Genomic DNA, 18141 nt, shown 5'->3' with positions numbered 1-18141 from the left:
AAGACAAAATGGCGGCGGGAAAAACAAATAGAGGGTTGCTGTAGGAGAGTTGGTTGCCAAATTTTCGCCAAAAAATCGCCAAGTTACCATAATGTAAAGATCAACCCTGAAGTACACAGAGTATTATGAGGATGGAGATTCTAAGGGGTTTTTAATTGTGAAAATATATATGGTAAAGATTCAGTCAAGAAACTGGAATGCTTTGGACATGTACAGAAAAGGGTTAGTAGTGCACTACGAAAAATAAAAAACTGGATTGAAAGGGAAAGGTAAACTGATTGGTTCTTTTATTGATAAACTACAGAATTAGGGATTGCAATTAGAAGTAATGTTGGAAACTTAATTGAGATGCAGCAGGCTGTACTAGCTGCTTGTTCCATTGTAGCTCTTCTTCGAAGCCAATGCCCTCTTCAATCAATGAGTTGGTGCAACTATCAATGTGCGATTGCAGAAAAGAAAAAAAATCAGCCAAAAACCTCTGGTATATCAACATATATTTTGAATTTAATTAAACCTACATATATGGAGTTGACAACATAAACAAGAGTTATTAAAAAAGTGCATACATGGCAAAACTCAAAATATCAAAGAACGTTTTAACGGCATTTTATTGCAATTGTTCCTCGCGAACATTGTTTGGAGCAATCATTAAATAACATTAAATAACAAGTGTTGTTATTTAATGTTATTTAATGATGGATTTATAGGTTTGCTTGAAACATTTTCAGAGTTATCTGTGTGTTCTGAATTTTACACTGAGCAGGGAATTCTAAAACTTGATAAAGTGCAAAATCCTGACTCTTGGCGCCATTCCGCGAGTTTTACAAAAGCCCAAAGAAAAAAATTACGCTTTGTTCGAAAGAAAAAGCGCAATGTTTGTGAAAATACAAGTTGTCAATTAAAAAGAAGGGGATTTTAATTATCAGGGATGCATTTTTCACTAAGAAATTGTTTTATGAAAACTTTAAACTTGTTTTCTGAAAAATGTGTTTTTCAGTAAATATTGCCAATGGTAACAGCCATAACTCACAATTTTATGAATAAAACTAAATGATACTTTCTATGCATGTTTCATATAATCTGATGCATGCTCTGAAGCAGAAGATTTTAGAAATATTAATTAGAAGTTGAATTGTTACTTTTTATTCTTAGATTTTTGATGCAATAATAGGAAAATTTGCAGTTAATACTATATATTTTAACATATCTCAAGAATATATGAATATTTCTTAATTATTTTGCTTCATTGCATACAAAATAAGTGTAAACATAAATACAAATTAAAAAAACTGTATATTTATGTATACATTGTTCACCGTGGTTGTTGCCGTAATGACAAAAATTATCCTTTTTTTCATTATTTTTCAAAATTAAAATTACTTAGCATTAATTTTTAAGCTGTTTTCACTCATTAGTATGCTTATCTTCAAATTAATACGTTTATAGTTAAAATAAAAACATTTTCTTAAAAAATGGTACCCGAACGAGGTCGGATAAACAGATCGATGAAAACAGATCGATGTGTACATGGACAGAGTTTGTGCAATTCTTTTAACTTCTTATTTTGGTTTTGTGTAGCGGCCATCTTGAAATTGTGTCTTCTTGGTGCCAAAAAACAAGGGGCACCCAACTGTAAACTTTTACCCAATTAAGGATAAAATATTTTTTCCTCAAAAATGGCAACACTGTTATTCATAATTAAATTTAGCGGTACTTTTCCGTTTGGCAGGCACAAATCTTGCCAAGCAGACTTTATTCGTGACAACACACAGTATACACATATATAACAAATGTCAGTTCTAAGAATTTTTTATTTTGAAGTGCATAAATATTTTAACATCATTTAAAATTTTGTAAAAAGAAAATAAATAAAGGCAATAAATTTGTAAAAAGACAATTTAAGAATTTACTATGATCTCATGGTTCAACCAAAGAATCTATAGGGAGAATCGACCCCTATATATTCTTTGGTTCAACATCCTGATTCACCGGTTCATATAACATGACCCCAAGTGATCTCCTCTCACGTAAACTACGCTACAAAAATCTAATTCTGTCAGTAATTAGCTACATTAATTTCAAGTTAAATCTTAAATTAAATCTTATGGAATAAAAATTTTAATGCAAGAATTATTTTGATTCGTACAAATAGCTTACCCAGAAATTATTTAAAATCACTAGAGCATTCACATTAAAATTGATGAATTTAACCCTTGACTTCGCATTTTCTATATTTTCGCCTTCGGGTGAGCAGTGTGATTTCATCGTAATTGACTTAAATTACCATGAAAGCCCTTAGTGATGGAAATTACTTAAATAGCAGATGTATTTTGAAAATATAGTAGAAAGAAATAAGCAAACCACAAATGTTTATTCTTACATGTTTATTTACTTGGCTAACTAAACATGTAACTTGCATTTGTGGTTTGCTTATTTCTTTCTACTATATTTTCAAAATATATCTGCCATTACATGCCAATATTGAAGGAGATGGTTGATCTTTACAATATGGTAACTGGTAGTTTGGCGACATTTTGGAGGCGATAAAGGTTACTACCTGGCACTTTGGTAATAATGTGAGCAGTACTCAGTTCCGATTACGCATTATTTTGTGTGAGGGAAATGAGAGATCATGGGATATGTCATGTGATATTAATGGACGAATTTATCTTTAATCAGAAAAGGGGGGAAATCGGGAAAAAATCTGGAAATTTTGTATTTGGCTTTATTCTGTGTTGTGTGAAACAGTGCTTGTTAATTTTTGGATCCCATGGCCAAAACTAAAGTGAATTCGAAATGGGTATTTATGTATGTATTAATTTAATGTATGTGCTCATTTATATTTTAAGTAGTGTTTTTGAATTTAATTATATTTTAATGAAATGATAGTTATTTTGTGAATTTTATGTTTGTAGGAATTTGGTATACGTTTTAGTTGAAGTAAACGTGCATGGAAATAATTTAAATATCTGACACTAAGTATTTGTAATGGTTGCGGTATGAATTCGTTGGTGACGTGTATAATGTAATAGATGATTTAGATGTAAAAGTTTTTGGATATTTTATTTATTTTATATGTGGAAATGTTCATATTTGTAAAGGGTAAATACTTTTTCGTGATCAGGTAATTTTATATATGTTCTTTTTACCGGGTTTAAAGATTGAGAAAATTGTCATGTATTTTCGTGAAATTTTTCTAATTTATGAGAAAAAAGCAGTGTACATGGATATAGTGAAGAGTGTGCGCAATGCCATTTTTGTGCAATTCTGGGATGTTTTTTTAAGTAAAAATAAGTCGGCGTGTACATGGTTTATGTGTATGTGTTATTTTGAAAAACGCGTAAGGAGTATGGTATTGTGCTTTTTTTCCCAATTTTGCAGTGAATATTTGTCATGATTAAGCAGTTTTGTTAGATAAAATTTCTAGCATAAGTGTAATTCGGCTAGTAGATTGTTGGAAGAAGTGTTCAGTAGATAAAAAGAAACATGTCTTTACTTCATGAAGACAAAATGGCGGCGGGAAAAAAAAATAGAGGGTTGCTGTAGGAGAGTTGGTCGCCAAATTTTCGCCAAAAAAACGCCAAGTTACCATAATGTAAAGATCAACGAAAGAGATAATCAATCCAATAAGAAATTGCTGCTACTTGTTTTGAAAATTATGCGTAAAAGCTTATTAGACAGGATATTCCGTTTGGCATCGGTTGTACCATTTTCGGCGACTTTATTGCCTGCACCAGCAAAATCGTGGTGTGTATTGAGAATATGGCAAAGCACACTAGGACTGTCTGCCTAAGGGAAGGGATGCCTTCATGGAGGACTTTCTAAGGGAAACTGGTTCGTATATACAATACACATGAGGAAAACCTTGAAAACGCCTATGCAGCCAGCCCGTTCGCAGGATTCGAACCTCGGACTGAACCATTAGTGTTCAGCGATTTTACCACTCAGCCGCTGGCAGGCACGGCAAAATAGAAAAGTACCAATTTAGCGACATTTTTTACGAGTTTAAAAAAACAGCACACCTGCATCAAAGGTATACTGTAATCTAGAAATTATCATTATTGAAGATTTAAAATATCATACTGTAAGGTAAATTTAAAATCATCAAAAAATCATTTTGCCTTTTGCATTTTTTTTTTTTTTTAACCGATTTCTAAATTTAAACATTTAAAAATAGGGAAGCACTTCCGCAGAGAACACGGTAAATGTAAACATTGCCAACTTTGGCGATAATAGTTCAAACCTGGTAACCCAGCGGATTTATCCTATTCGCTTGTTCGAAGTTTGCAACCATTCCTCTTGCATTCATTTTGTTGAATTATTATTGTCGTTGTTTGCATTTGCAGATTTATATTATTCTTCTCTTATTTATTATTATTTTTTCTGAATTTATTAACAACGAATAGATAGAAATATTTTCATAGATAGATGCCGGTTCTCGGTTCGGGATGAAAGGAAAAAAATACGGCGGGAGGGGTGAATGCTAATTTGTAACACAGCTGTTCACGTTGTGTTCTTAATTATTAACAGCTCTAAGAACCAGCAATTTAAATAATTAATAAATGCTTTTATTATTGGTTATAGCCATCTAAAATTATGAGAATAAATCAATTTTTCTGGCGTAAAATTTTAACAAGATAATGTATTGTTAATGCTTTTCTAACAATAACCTTTCAGAGGATGGCAGGTGTGACATAAATAGACGATTAGGTACTTTTCCGTTTTGCCGGCGCAAGCGATAAAGTTGCCAATAATGGTGCAACCGATGCCAAACGGAATATTCTCGCTGGTAATCTTTTACGCCTCATTTTCAAAACAAGTCGCAGCTTTTTCTTATCAGATTGATTGTTTCTTTCAATACTGGCATATAATTACATAGAATTTTTATCAGTTAGTTTAGTTTTATGTCTAAGGCCATTTTCGGTAATTAAGTCAATTAGGATGCAACCACAGCCATTTACTAATTTACTTTAGCAGCTTACCCGAAGCCGAAAATATAGAAACGATAAAGACAAGGGTTAAATTCATCAATTCTAATGAGAATGCATTGTTAATGCTTTTCTAACAATAACCTTTCAGAGGATGGCAGGTGTGACATAAATAGACGATTAAATTGAAATAAAAATATTATTGATTATCTAAGATGACAGAATAGTTTGATGCATCACCTTGGTCATCAAAATTAGCAAACCACTGCTGGTGTAAGGACTATATTGTTTTCTGTGTTAATTGGAATTTAAGACAAATTTATTTCGTTTATCATGTTTAACCAGTTAATTTCATTACATTAATACTAATTTATATTTTTTAAATAAATTTTTATTTCCATTATAAATGCTTATATATTGTCTTATACTTAATATATTCTTTTCTGTGCTAACTTGAATTTAATACAAATTTATTTTCGTATATCACGTTTAACCAGTTAGATTTACATCTACATGCTTATTATCTGTGAATTTTTACAACCATATGCTTAATATATTGCTTTGTCTGCTAACTTGAATTTACATGCACTAAAAATCACGTTTACAAAATATCACGTTTGCGGCTCGGCTCATCGTAAATGCAACGGCGCCAACGGGTTCTCTGCGGATGAAAACCCAAAAATAGTTTTGAAAGTGCATAAAAAAATTTTTCTTAAAATTATTAGCAGCTAACATTACTTTTAACATGCTTTTTACTATTGTGCTAGTGATAAATTCCAATTAAAGCATTTTGCTTTTGTGAACAGCAATAACCTTTTGTTCCACTAATAATATCCACTTCATTTTCCTGAATAAATGCCGAAGGTATCTCGAATTAAAGATCAAGCAAAAAGCGTACATAGCAGAAAGAGAACAAGATGTTTTGCATATGCAATATTCAAGTATATATTTTTATCACTTTACCTGCTATTGTAAATCTGTCCATATAATTAATCAAATTTATAAAACACAATATTGCTACAGACACATAACGCTTTTTCGAGCGAGATGACACAATCATTTCTTGAGAACTAGCTGGCATTCCATTTCTACATGTTGAATTATGAAAAGGATCTCGGTTCTCAAATCTAGCACAATTTTCAAAGCCGTCATCACTAGAGTATGCTAAATTGGTATGTGCAGGCATTTTTTGAAATATGTAAGTTTCATCAGAAATGAGAATTTATTTCATAACATCCTTTACGAACGACATCAATCTTCCATCAAAATTGTTGTTCAAGATCTTCTCGAGGGGAACAAATAAGAGGAACAAGGGAGCAGAAACTTTCTGCAAGCGGAAACTTTCTGGCGGCGCTAAATCCACAAACGCGCAGGGAGTTCACGTGACATAATGTTCATTATTTGTAATGTGTGTAAAAGATTGTTCTGAATAGTTTTGAAAAATATATTACTCCCTAACTAAATTTGAATAATATTTATCCTGTGAAACACACATTTTAATATGAATGAAACTGACAAGGTATTTTCATAGAAAGCTAATTTCAAATTAGTGTAGTTTCTAATGTCGATAAGAGCCGGTTTCCTCAGAAACTCCTTCACAAAGACATCCATCCAACTCAGCAATAGAAAGGGTTGTTAACAGTTCACCAGCAAAAGAATGAATTGCAAGTAATAATTATCAGATAAAAAGACGAGGTCAATCTATATACATGATAATGTTCAGGAAATGATTAAATAAAATAGGGATTTAATAATGGTTCTAATCGCAAGCAAGGACGTGTAATTAGTTAAAATATCTTTAATGTCTTGACAAAAAGGCTACGGAAATTACTTAACAGAGGAATTTTTATGAAATCTTAGACCCTAGTCTTATAGCATAGGACTGTCAGAATTTATTATTCAATAAGAAAACTTACTGAAAATTACAATATTCTTATATATTCATCACTTTTTCAGTATCCACACATGTTTATAGGTTCAAATGCCATAATATATAAATCAAAGTTATTTATGAAATAAAATCTGATAAATCATTTGTATGTGCATAATTTTAAATCTAAATCTCTTACATTAAACTATTTCTGTCTTTTAAATTACATCGCATTATTTATTTCAATTTAATTTATTAATGTGTTTGCACTAATATTTCAAAGTTCTTTGAAGTACTTTTTGTGTCCTGAAAATGTCAACTATTTCCATAAAAAATAAACTGGTAAATAGAATTGTTAATAACCAGCATTATATGATTAATTACTTATTTGGTACTTACGTATTAACGCAACCAGGCCAAAATTCGCATAAATCGCCAAATTTGGCGACCCTACTTACGGCAACCCTACGTGTTATACGTAGTTTTGTAAAAATAATTTATTTGTAAAAAGAAAAAAATAGCACTGGGCGTGCCACACTTGTCCGAACTCTGCAGCCACACTTGTCACACTGCGACCTTCCTCCAACTTCCCAATGATTTGACCTCGGGTAAAAGCATACAGATGTCGTCTAACAGATTGATTATTCGCCATTTCTCGCTGAGGCAGCAACTCGGTGTGATTTTAACTGCTGTAACGGCGTGCAATCTCTTTGCCAGAAATACTGATCTTTGGAACTTTGCGGTTATACTGACTTTCAGCAGGAAATTAAAGTCCTGCTCTTGCCAGTTCCTGATGTGATCCCATGTGGGGCCTGACAGAGTAGAAACCTGAAAGAAATTTTCTCTCGTGGAGGTAGAAGTGTGCTGGGGAGAGAAAAAGAAGTACTTTGCTCATGTACTGCTACATCTTGGATGGAATCCGCCAAGCAGGGGCCGGAGAAAGCAAGGAGGTTAGAATAGAAGGAGGGAGAGTTCGCAGTTTCCTCCACTATCGGGGAATGAAACTCCGCCGAACAAGCGGCGTCTATGTTTGTGACTTCAAAACATTGCATTACGGCAGTGACATGTACGTGTTTCTAAGCTGTTCCGTGCATTTATTTTCCAGTAAAAATATGTTAAATTTATAATGAAATCCCTTGCTATTGTTGAATTTTTGTTTTAAAGTAACAAAGATGATATCCATAATTTACTATGTACAGTCGGCCACAAAAGTATTCGAACACCGGTACCCATTCAGAAAATTTACTTTTCCGTTGAGAAACAAAATTGTCTCCAGAGTCTATCTTGGTTCGATAGACAAAAAAAAAAAAAAAAGGATGGCTCATGTCCAAAATTGGCTAGGTGCATGAAACAAAATACAACATGACCTATCTGGGTGAGATGGGAAACAAAATGGCTGCTCACGTAATACATTATTGCGCTCATAGAAAACGCAAAGTGTCGCTGCGGCTCGTCTCGGTTCGCGAAGAGTGAAAACCCAAAACGGTCTGCAGTGTCTATCTTTGTTGAATGAGAAAACAAAAGGATGGCTCATGTCCAGTTTATTTAGGTGTGGGAAAACATATAACGTGACCTATCTGGATGAGATGTCTCCAGCGATCCAGTATAGACTTTTTCCCCATCTGCAATAGATGACATCTATAAACAATTCCATTGAAATCTCCTCGAAATATAAGAAACAGCTAGCTCGTGAAATTGTAAAGTATTCCCAAAAAATTCCACTTCTTGAAGAAGGAAAAACACCCTAGCTGCAGATGAGGTAGAGAGAGAAAAAGCATGTTGCACCATGGAGAGCGCGCACGGTTCTGAACAGTAAACGTGGAATGCTTTTATAGAAAAGAGTTGAAAGTGAAAGTAAAAGCCGATTGGAATTTTTCAATTGGTTGCCGACTGGGAAAAAATTTTCAGAGCTCAGAAAAAAAAATCTGAGATGTAAAAAAAAAACAACACTTTTTGTTAATTTTTATCATGTCTTCTAGACATGATAAAAATTAACCCTACCCCCCTTTTGTGTGGGAATGTTGTCTCACTGTTTCTAAAAATAGACCATGACTCATTCTAGGAATTATATGTTTTAAAAAGGATGACTTTAAAGTTTATAAGATATGATAAGTTTTTAAAAAGGATATGTTTTAAAAAGTCTTTGGGTTTCTCCATTCCAAAGTAAACAAAGTGAAGACAACAAATTAATAGAAAAAAAGGAAGAGTGTTCTTTTTTTTTTTTTTTTATAGCTCTGGAAATATTTTTCCAATTCAACAGCCAAGAAATATTTCCAACCAATACAATTTCATTTTTACTTTCACTTTCAATTCATTTCTTATATCTATAAGAACATTTCATGTTTCTGTTCAGATCAGTGTGGGTTGTTCAAGATGCAGCAACTCTAATCCATCCCACAACCAGGAAAAAAAGATGTTCTTTCATGAGATGTTCTTTTGGCTTTCGAAAACAATGATGACATGATGATTGTAATACATTTCGGTTCTCATGTCCCATGCTTGAACTCAGAATTATTTCCAGAACTCTGAAAATTTTTCCTAGTCAGCTCGATAACCCAGCTTTCGTATATTTATTTTTTAAGCCACTCGAGTTTCGACTTCCCATCCGTGTGTGCTGTGCATTCAACCTGGAGACACATTCCCTGAGCTCTAAGAAAATGTTTCCCAGCCCACTCAATCCCTGAAATGGATTAAAAAAAATTCTTTCATACATTTTTAAAGCTCAAGAGTGTTAGGTGTCAAGGAAAGAACCTTTTTTTTCCCTGAGCTCTAAGAAAATGTTTCCCAGCAGACTCAATCGCTGAAATGGATTAAAAATAAATTCTTTCATACATTTTTAAAGCTCAAGAGTGTTAGCTGTCATGGAAAGAGCCTTTTTTTCACCTGAGCTCTGAGAAAATGTTTCCCAGCAGACTCAATCGCTGAAATGGATTAAAAATAAATTCTTTCATACATTTTTAAACCTCAAGCGTGTTAGCTGTCATGGAAAGAGCCTTTTTTTCCCCTGAGCTCTGAGAAAATGTTTCCCAGCAGACTCAATCGCTGAAATGGATTAAAAATAAATTCTTTCATACATTTTTAAACCTCAAGCGTGTTAGCTGTCATGGAAAGAGCCTTTTTTTCCCCTGAGCTCTGAGAAAATGTTTCCCAGCAGACTCAATCGCTGAAATGGATTAAAAATAAATTCTTTCATACATTTTTAAAGCTTAAGCGTGTTAGCTGTCATGGAAAGAGCCTTTTTTTCCCCTGAGCTCTGAGAAAATGTTTCCCAACAGACTCAATCGCTGAAATGGATTAAAAATAAATTCATTCATACATTTTTAAAGCTTAAGCGTGTTAGTTCTCATGGAAAGAGCCTTTTTTTTCCCTGAGCTCTAAGAAAATGTTTCCCAGTCCACTCAATCGCTGAAATGGATTAAAAATAAATTCTTTCATATATTTTTAAAGCTTAAGCGTGTTAGTTCGCATGGAAAGAGCCTTTTTTTCCCCTGAGCTCTAATAAAACGTTTCCCAGTCCACTCAATCGCTGAAATGGATTAAAAATAAATTCTTTCATATATTTTTAAAGCTTAAGCGTGTTAACTGTCATAGAAAGGGCCTTTTTTTCCCCTGAGCTCTAAGAAAATGTTTCCCAGTCCACTCAATCGCTGAAATGGATTAAAAATAAATTCTTTCATACATTTTTAAAGCTCAAGCGTGTTAACTGTCATGGAAAGGGTCTTTTTTTTTCCCCAGCCCACTCAATCGCTGAAATGGATTAAAAATAACTTCTTTCATACATTTTTAAAGGTCAAGCGTGTTAGCTGTCATAGAGCTGCAAATGAGGTAGAGAGAGAACAAGCATGTTGCACCATGGAGAGCCCACACGGTTCTGAACAGAAAACGTGGAATACTTTTAAAGAAAAGAGTTGAAAGTGAAAGTAAAAGCCGATTGGAAATTTTTCACTTGGTTGCCGACTGGGAAAAAATTTTCAGAGCTCAGAAAAAAAAAATCTGAGATGTAAAAAAAAAAAAAAACTTTTTGTTAATTCTTATCATGTCTTCTAGACATGATAAAAATTAACCCTACCCCCCTTGTGTGTGAGAATGTTTTCTCCCTGTTTCTAAAAATAGACCATGACTCATTCTAGGACATTCCAAAGTAAACAAAGTGAAGACATCAAATTAATAGAAAAAAAGTAAGAGTGTTTTTTTTTTTTTTATAGCTCTGGAAATATTTTTCCAATTCAACAGCCAAGAAATATTTCCAACCAATACAATTTCATTTTTACTTTCACTTTCAATTCATTTCTTATATCTATAAGAACATTTCATGTTTCTGTTCAGATCAGTGTGGGTTGTTCAAGATGCAGCAACTCTAATCCATCCCACAACCAGGAAAAAAGGATGTTCTTTCATGAGATGTTCTTTTGGCTTTCGAAAACAATGATGACATGATGATTGTAATACATTACGGTTCTCATGTCCCATGCTTGAACTCAGAATTATTTCCAGAACTCTGAAAATTTTTCCTAGTCAGCTCGATAACCCAGCTTTCCTATATTTATTTTTTAAGCCACTCGAGTTTCGACTTCCCATCCGTGTGTGCTGTGCATTCAACCTGGAGACACATTCCCTGAGCTCTAAGAAAATTTTTCCCAGCCCTCGCAATCCCTGAAATGGATTAAAAAAAATTCTTTCATACATTTTTAAAGCTCAAGAGTGTTAGGTGTCAAGGAAAGAACCTTTTTTTTCCCTGAGCTCTAAGAAAATGTTTCCCAGCAGACTCAATCGCTGAAATGGATTAAAAATAAATTCTTTCATACATTTTTAAAGCTGAAGAGTGTTAGCTGTCATGGAAAGAGCCTTTTTTTCCCCTGAGCTCTGAGAAAATGTTTCCCAGCAGACTCAATCGCTGAAATGGATTAAAAATAAATTCTTTCATACATTTTTAAACCTCAAGCGTGTTAGCTGTCATGGAAAGAGCCTTTTTTTCCCCTGAGCTCTGAGAAAATGTTTCCCAGCAGACTCAATCGCTGAAATGGATTAAAAATAAATTCTTTCATACATTTTTAAACCTCAAGCGTGTTAGCTGTCATGGAAAGAGCCTTTTCTCCCCTGAGCTCTGAGAAAATGTTTCCCAGCAGACTCAATCGCTGAAATGGATTAAAAATAAATTCTTTCATACATTTTTAAAGCTTAAGCGTGTTAGCTGTCATGGAAAGAGCCTTTTTTTCCCCTGAGCTCTGAGAAAATGTTTCCCAACAGACTCAATCGCTGAAATGGATTAAAAATAAATTCATTCATACATTTTTAAAGCTTAAGCGTGTTAGTTCTCATGGAAAGAGCCTTTTTTTCCCCTGAGCTCTAAGAAAATGTTTCCCAGTCCACTCAATCGCTGAAATGGATTAAAAATAAATTCTTTCATATATTTTTAAAGCTTAAGCGTGTTAGTTCTCATGGAAAGAGCCTTTTTTTCCCCTGAGCTCTAATAAAACGTTTCCCAGTCCACTCAATCGCTGAAATGGATTAAAAATAAATTCTTTCATATATTTTTAAAGCTTAAGCGTGTTAACTGTCATAGAAAGGGCCTTTTTTTCCCCTGAGCTCTAAGAAAATGTTTCCCAGTCCACTCAATCGCTGAAATGGATTAAAAATAAATTCTTTCATACATTTTTAAAGCTCAAGCGTGTTAACTGTCATGGAAAGGGTCTTTTTTTTCCCCAGCCCACTCAATCGCTGAAATGGATTAAAAATAACTTCTTTCATACATTTTTAAAGCTCAAGCGTGTTAGCTGTCATAGAGCTGCAGATGAGGTAGAGAGAGAAGAAGCATGTTGCACCATGGAGAGCCCACACGGTTCTGAACAGAAAACGTGGAATACTTTTAAAGAAAAGAGTTGAAAGTGAAAGTAAAAGCCGATTGGAAATTTTTCACTAGGTTGCCGACTGGGAAAAAATTTTCAGAGCTCAGAAAAAAAAAATCTGAGATGTAAAAAAAAAAAAAAAATCTTTTTGTTAATTTTTATCATGTCTTCTAGACATGATAAAAATTAACTCTACCCCCCTTGTGTGTGAGAATGTTTTCTCCCTGTTTCTAAAAATAGACCATGACTCATTCTAGGACATTCCAAAGTAAACAGAGTGAAGACATCAAATTAATAGAAAAAAAGAAAGAGTTTTTTTTTTTTCAGCTTTGGAAATATTTTTCCCATTCAACAGCCAATACAATTTCATTTTTACTTTCACTTTCAATTCATTTCTTATATCTATAAAAACATTTCATGTTTCTGTTCAAATCAGTGTGGGTTGTTCAAGATGCAACATCTCTACTCCATCCCACAACCACGAAAAAAAGATGTTCTTTCATGAGGAATTTTTTTGGCTTTCGAAAACAATGATGACATGATGATTGTAATACATTTCTGTTCTCATGTCCCATGATTGAACTCAGAATTACTTCCAGAACTCTGAGAATTTTTCCTAGTCAGCTCGATGAACCAAATTTCGTATATTTATTTTTTAAGCCACTCGAGTTTCGACTTCCCATCCGTGTGTGCTGTGCATTCAACCTAGACACACATTCCCTGAGCTCTAAGAAAAAGTTTCCCAGCCCACTCAATCCCTGAAATGGATTAAAAAAAATTCTTTCATACATTTTTAAAGCTCAAGAGTGTTAGGTGTCAAGAAAAGAACCTTTTTTTTCCCTGAGCTCTAAGAAAATGTTTCCCAGCAGACTCAATCGCTGAAATGGATTAAAAATAAATTCTTTCATACATTTTTAAAGCTCAAGAGTGTTAGCTGTCATGGAAAGAGCCTTTTTTTCACCTGAGCTCTGAGAAAATGTTTCCCAGCAGACTCAATCGCTGAAATGGATTAAAAATAAATTCTTTCATACAGTTTTAAACCTCAAGCGTGTTAGCTGTCATGGAAAGAGCCTTTTTTTCCCCTGAGCTCTGAGAAAATGTTTCCCAGCAGACTCAATCGCTGAAATGGATTAAAAATAAATTCTTTCATACATTTTTAAAGCTTAAGCGTGTTAGCTGTCATGGAAAGAGCCTTTCTTTCCCCTGAGCTCTGAGAAAATGTTTCCCAACAGACTCAATCGCTGAAATGGATTAAAAATAAATTCATTCATACATTTTTAAAGCTTAAGCGTGTTAGTTCTCATGGAAAGAGCCTTTTTTTCCCCTGAGCTGTAATAAAACGTTTCCCAGTCCACTCAATCGCTGAAATGGATTAAAAATAAATTCTTTCATATATTTTTAAAGCTTAAGCGTGTTAACTGTCATAGAAAGGGCCTTTTTTCCCCTGAGCTCTAAGAAAATGTTTCCCAGTCCACTCAATCGCTGAAATGGATTAAAAATAAATTCTTTCATACATTTTTAAAGCTCAAGCGTGTTAACTCTCATGGAAAGGGTCTTTTTTTTCCCCAGCCCACTCAATCGCTGAAATGGATTAAAAATAACTTCTTTCATACATTTTTAAAGCTCAAGCGTGTTAGCTGTCATAGAGCTGCAGATGAGGTAGAGAGAGAACAAGCATGTTGCACCATGGAGAGCCCACACGGTTCTGAAAAGAAAACGTGGAATACTTTTAAAGAAAAGAGTTGAAAGTGAAAGTAAAAGCCGATTGGAAATTTTTCACTAGGTTGCCGACTGGGAAAAAATTTTCAGAGCTCAGAAAAAAAAAATCTGAGATGTAAAAAAAAAAAAAAAATCTTTTTGTTAATTTTTATCATGTCTTCTAGACATGATAAAAATTAACTCTACCCCCCTTGTGTGTGAGAATGTTTTCTCCCTGTTTCTAAAAATAGACCATGACTCATTCTAGGACATTCCAAAGTAAACAAAGTGAAGACATCAAATTAATAGAAAAAAAGAAAGAGTTTTTTTTTTTTTTTCAGCTTTGGAAATATTTTTCCCATTCAACAGCCAATACAATTTCATTTTTACTTTCACTTTCAATTCATTTCTTATATCTATAAAAACATTTCATGTTTCTGTTCAAATCAGTGGGGGTTGTTCAAGATGCAACATCTCTACTCCATCCCACAACCACGAAAAAAAGATGTTCTTTCATGAGGAATTTTTTTGGCTTTCGAAAACAATGATGACATGATGATTGTAATACATTTCTGTTCTCATGTCCCATCATTGAACTCAGAATTACTTCCAGAACTCTGAGAATTTTTCCTAGTCAGCTCGATGAACCAAATTTCGTATATTTATTTTTTAAGCCACTCGAGTTTCGACTTCCCATCCGTGTGTGCTGTGCATTCAACCTAGACACACATTCCCTGAGCTCTAAGAAAATGTTTCCCAGCCCACTCAATCGCTGAAATGGATTAAAAACAAATTGTTTCATACATTTTTAAAGCTCAAGCGTGTTAGCTGTCATGGAAAGAACCTTTGTTTCCCCTGAGCTCTAAGAAAATGTTTCCCAGCCCACTCAATCGCGGAAATGGATTAAAAATAAATTCGTTCCTATATTTTTAAAGGTCAAGCATGTTAGCTCTCATGAAAAGGGCCTGTTTTTTCCCAGCCCACTCAATAGCTGAAATGAATTAAAAAGAAATTCTTTCATACATTTTTAAACCTCAAGAGTGTTAGTTCTCATGGAAAGAGCCTTTTTTTCCCCTGAGCTCTAAGAAAATGTTTCCCAGCAGACTCAATCGCTGAAATGGATTAAAAACAAATTCTTTCATACATTTTTAAAGCTCAAGCGTGTTAGCTGTCATAGAAACTGAAATTTATGTCATGGTTTGTGTCTCACACGTCGTCAACGGTATGGTTTGAGGTGAAAATTGAAAACCCGGTATGAAAAATCTCTTTAAGTTCACTTTAGAAGAAGCTGTGGGATAGAGAGATTTCGTCATGGAAAAATGTCTTTCAATGTCAGTCATGGGAAAATGTCTTTCAATGTCCGTCATGGAAAAATGTCTTTCAATATCATGACATCTCTTTTCAAATAGGATTGAAGGATTTTTCTTAAACTATGTTGAAATCTTGATCCATCCAAATTACAGATGGGAAATTCTGATCCATGGATGGATCATCCAATTTCGCTAGAACCTGATAAACGGTTGCTGGTGAAATCCAAACGAAAACCCTAGCTTTTCAAACAAGAAACATTTTCCCCTAAACGTATTAATGATTTCTATTCTGTGAGACATTAAAAAGTGGAAAGAAACTTGTGTTCACAGAAGCTCTTTCTATAAGAGTGGTCCTAGGTCCAGATGAGATAGAGAAAGAGAAAAAGCATGCTGCACCTTGGATAGCCCGCACGGTTCTGAATAGAAAACGTGGAATACTTTTATAGAAAAGCGATGAAAGTGAAAGTAAAAGCCAAATTGTCTTGGCTGTAGAATTTTCACTTGGTTGCCGACTGGGAAAAATTTTTCAAAGCTCAGAAAAAAAAAATTGAGATATAAAAAAAAAAAACTTTTTGTTAATTTTTATCATGTCTTCTAGACATGATAAAAATTAACCCTACCCCCCTTTTGTGTGGGAATGTTGTCTCCCTGTTTTTAAAAATAGACCATGACTCATTGTAGGAATTATATGTTTTAGAAAGGATGAGTCATAGTCTTTGGGTTTCTCCATTCCAAAGTAAACAAAGTGAAGACATCAATTTAATAGCAGAAAAGAGAGTTTTTTTTTTTTTTTTTTTTTTTTCAGCTTTGGAAATATTTTTCCCATTCAACAGCCAAGAAATATTTCCAGCCAATACAATTTCATTTTTACTTTCACTTCCAGTTCATTTCTTATATCTATAAAAACATTTCATATTTCTGTTCAGATCAGTGTGGGTTGTTCAAGATGCAGTAACTCTACTCCATCCCACAACCAGGAAAAAAAGATGTTCTTTCATGAGGAATTCTTTTGGCTTTCGAAAACAATGATGACATGATGATTGTAATACATTTCTGTTCTCATGTCCCATGCTTCAACTCAGAATTATTTCCAGAACATAACGTATATTTATTTAAGCTACTCGAGTTTCGACTACCCATCCGTGTGTGCTGTGCATACAACCTGGACACACATTCCCTGAGCTCTAAGAAAATTTTCCGAGCCCACTCAATCGCTGAAATGGATTTAAAATAATTTGTTTCATACATTTTTAAAGCTCAAGCTCAAAAAAAAAAAAAAAAAAAAAACTTTTTGTTAATTTTTATCATGTCTTCTAGACATGAAAAAAATTAACCCTACCCCCTTTTGTGTGGGAATGTTGTCTCACTGTTTCTAAAAATAGACCATGTGTACCAATATACTACAAACGGACTTGAACGCCTGTTCTCAGTATGTAGCTATACAAATTTGAAGGTAAAATTAAAAAAAAGACATCTTTTTGGGAAAAGGGAGTAAATTTTTATAGGAATATACTACAAACGGACTTCAAGGCCTGTTTTCAGTATATAGCTATACAAATTGGAATGTAAAAAAAATTAAAAAAAAGACATCTTTTTTTTTTCTGGGGGAAGGCAGTGAATTTGTATAGGAATATACTACAAACGGACTTTAAAGCCTGTTTTCAGCATATAGCTATACAAATTGGAAGGTAAAAAAAATAAAAAAAAGACATCTTTTTTTTTCGGGGGGGGAAGGCAGTGAATTTGTATAGGAATATACTACAAACGGACATTAAAGCCTGTTTTCAGCATATAGCTATACAAATTGGAAGGTAAAAAAAAAATTAAAAAAAAGACATCTTTTTTTTTCGGGGGGGAAGGCAGTGAATTTGTATAGGAATATACTACAAACGGACTTTAAAGCCTGTTTTCAGCATATAGCTATAGAAATTGGAAGGTAAAAAAAATAAAAAAAAAGACATCTTTTTTTTTTTCGGGGAAATAAGTGAATTTGTATAGGAATATACTACAAACGGACTTTAATGCCTGTTTTCAGTATATAGCTATACAAATTGGAAGGTAAAAAAAATAAAAAAAAAGACATCTTTTTTTTTTCGGGAAATTAAGTGAATTTGTATAGGAATATACTACAAACGGACTTTAATGCCTGTTTTCAGTATATAGCTATACAAATTGGAAGGTAAAAAAAAATAAAAAAAAGATATCTTTTTTGGGGAAAAGGAGTGAATTTGTATAGAAATATACTACAAGAACATCAAGAAAAGAACATCATGGGTCCAAGAATTGAAAGTAAAAGTCCAAAAACGAAATGTTAACGACTGGGAAAAAAATTTTCAAAGCTGAAAAAAAGATTTAAAAAAAAAAAAATTTTTTTTCTTTTAATGTGTTAAAATTTTTCCAGAGCTCTGAGAATTTTTCCCAGTTGATTTCTAGAAGCAACTCGTTAATGTATTTAAACCACTCGCGTTTCAGTTTCAGATCAGTCTGTG

At 33.5% G+C, this 18141-nt stretch overlaps 1 protein-coding gene across 5 annotated transcripts in view; it reads right to left on the bottom strand.

Annotated features, from left to right (window-relative positions):
* The window catches only part of LOC118204845 (protein spinster homolog 1-like), a 118097-nt gene extending 111814 nt beyond the window's left edge, over window positions 1-6283 (bottom strand). For 3 of the 5 annotated variants that reach the window (XM_035377138.2, XM_035377139.2, XM_035377137.2), the window contains exon 1: window positions 5892-6281. In XM_035377138.2, coding sequence (XP_035233029.1) covers window positions 5892-6114 — 223 coding nt within the window. In that variant the 5' untranslated portion in view covers window positions 6115-6281. Of the gene's footprint in view, window positions 1-5891 lie in introns of all 5 variants that reach the window. The other 2 variants (XM_035377135.2, XM_035377136.2) reach the window with 1 other exon arrangement.
* Between the last annotated feature and the right edge of the window lie 11858 nt (window positions 6284-18141).

The sequence above is a fragment of the Stegodyphus dumicola genome, chromosome 7 (assembly GCF_044657685.1).
Source record: "Stegodyphus dumicola isolate Sdum_Otavi_A_Nest chromosome 7, ASM4465768v1".
Lineage (NCBI taxonomy): Eukaryota > Metazoa > Arthropoda > Arachnida > Araneae > Eresidae > Stegodyphus > Stegodyphus dumicola.
Note: the sequence above shows the minus strand (reverse complement) of the source record. Positions and strands in the feature narration are given on the sequence as shown.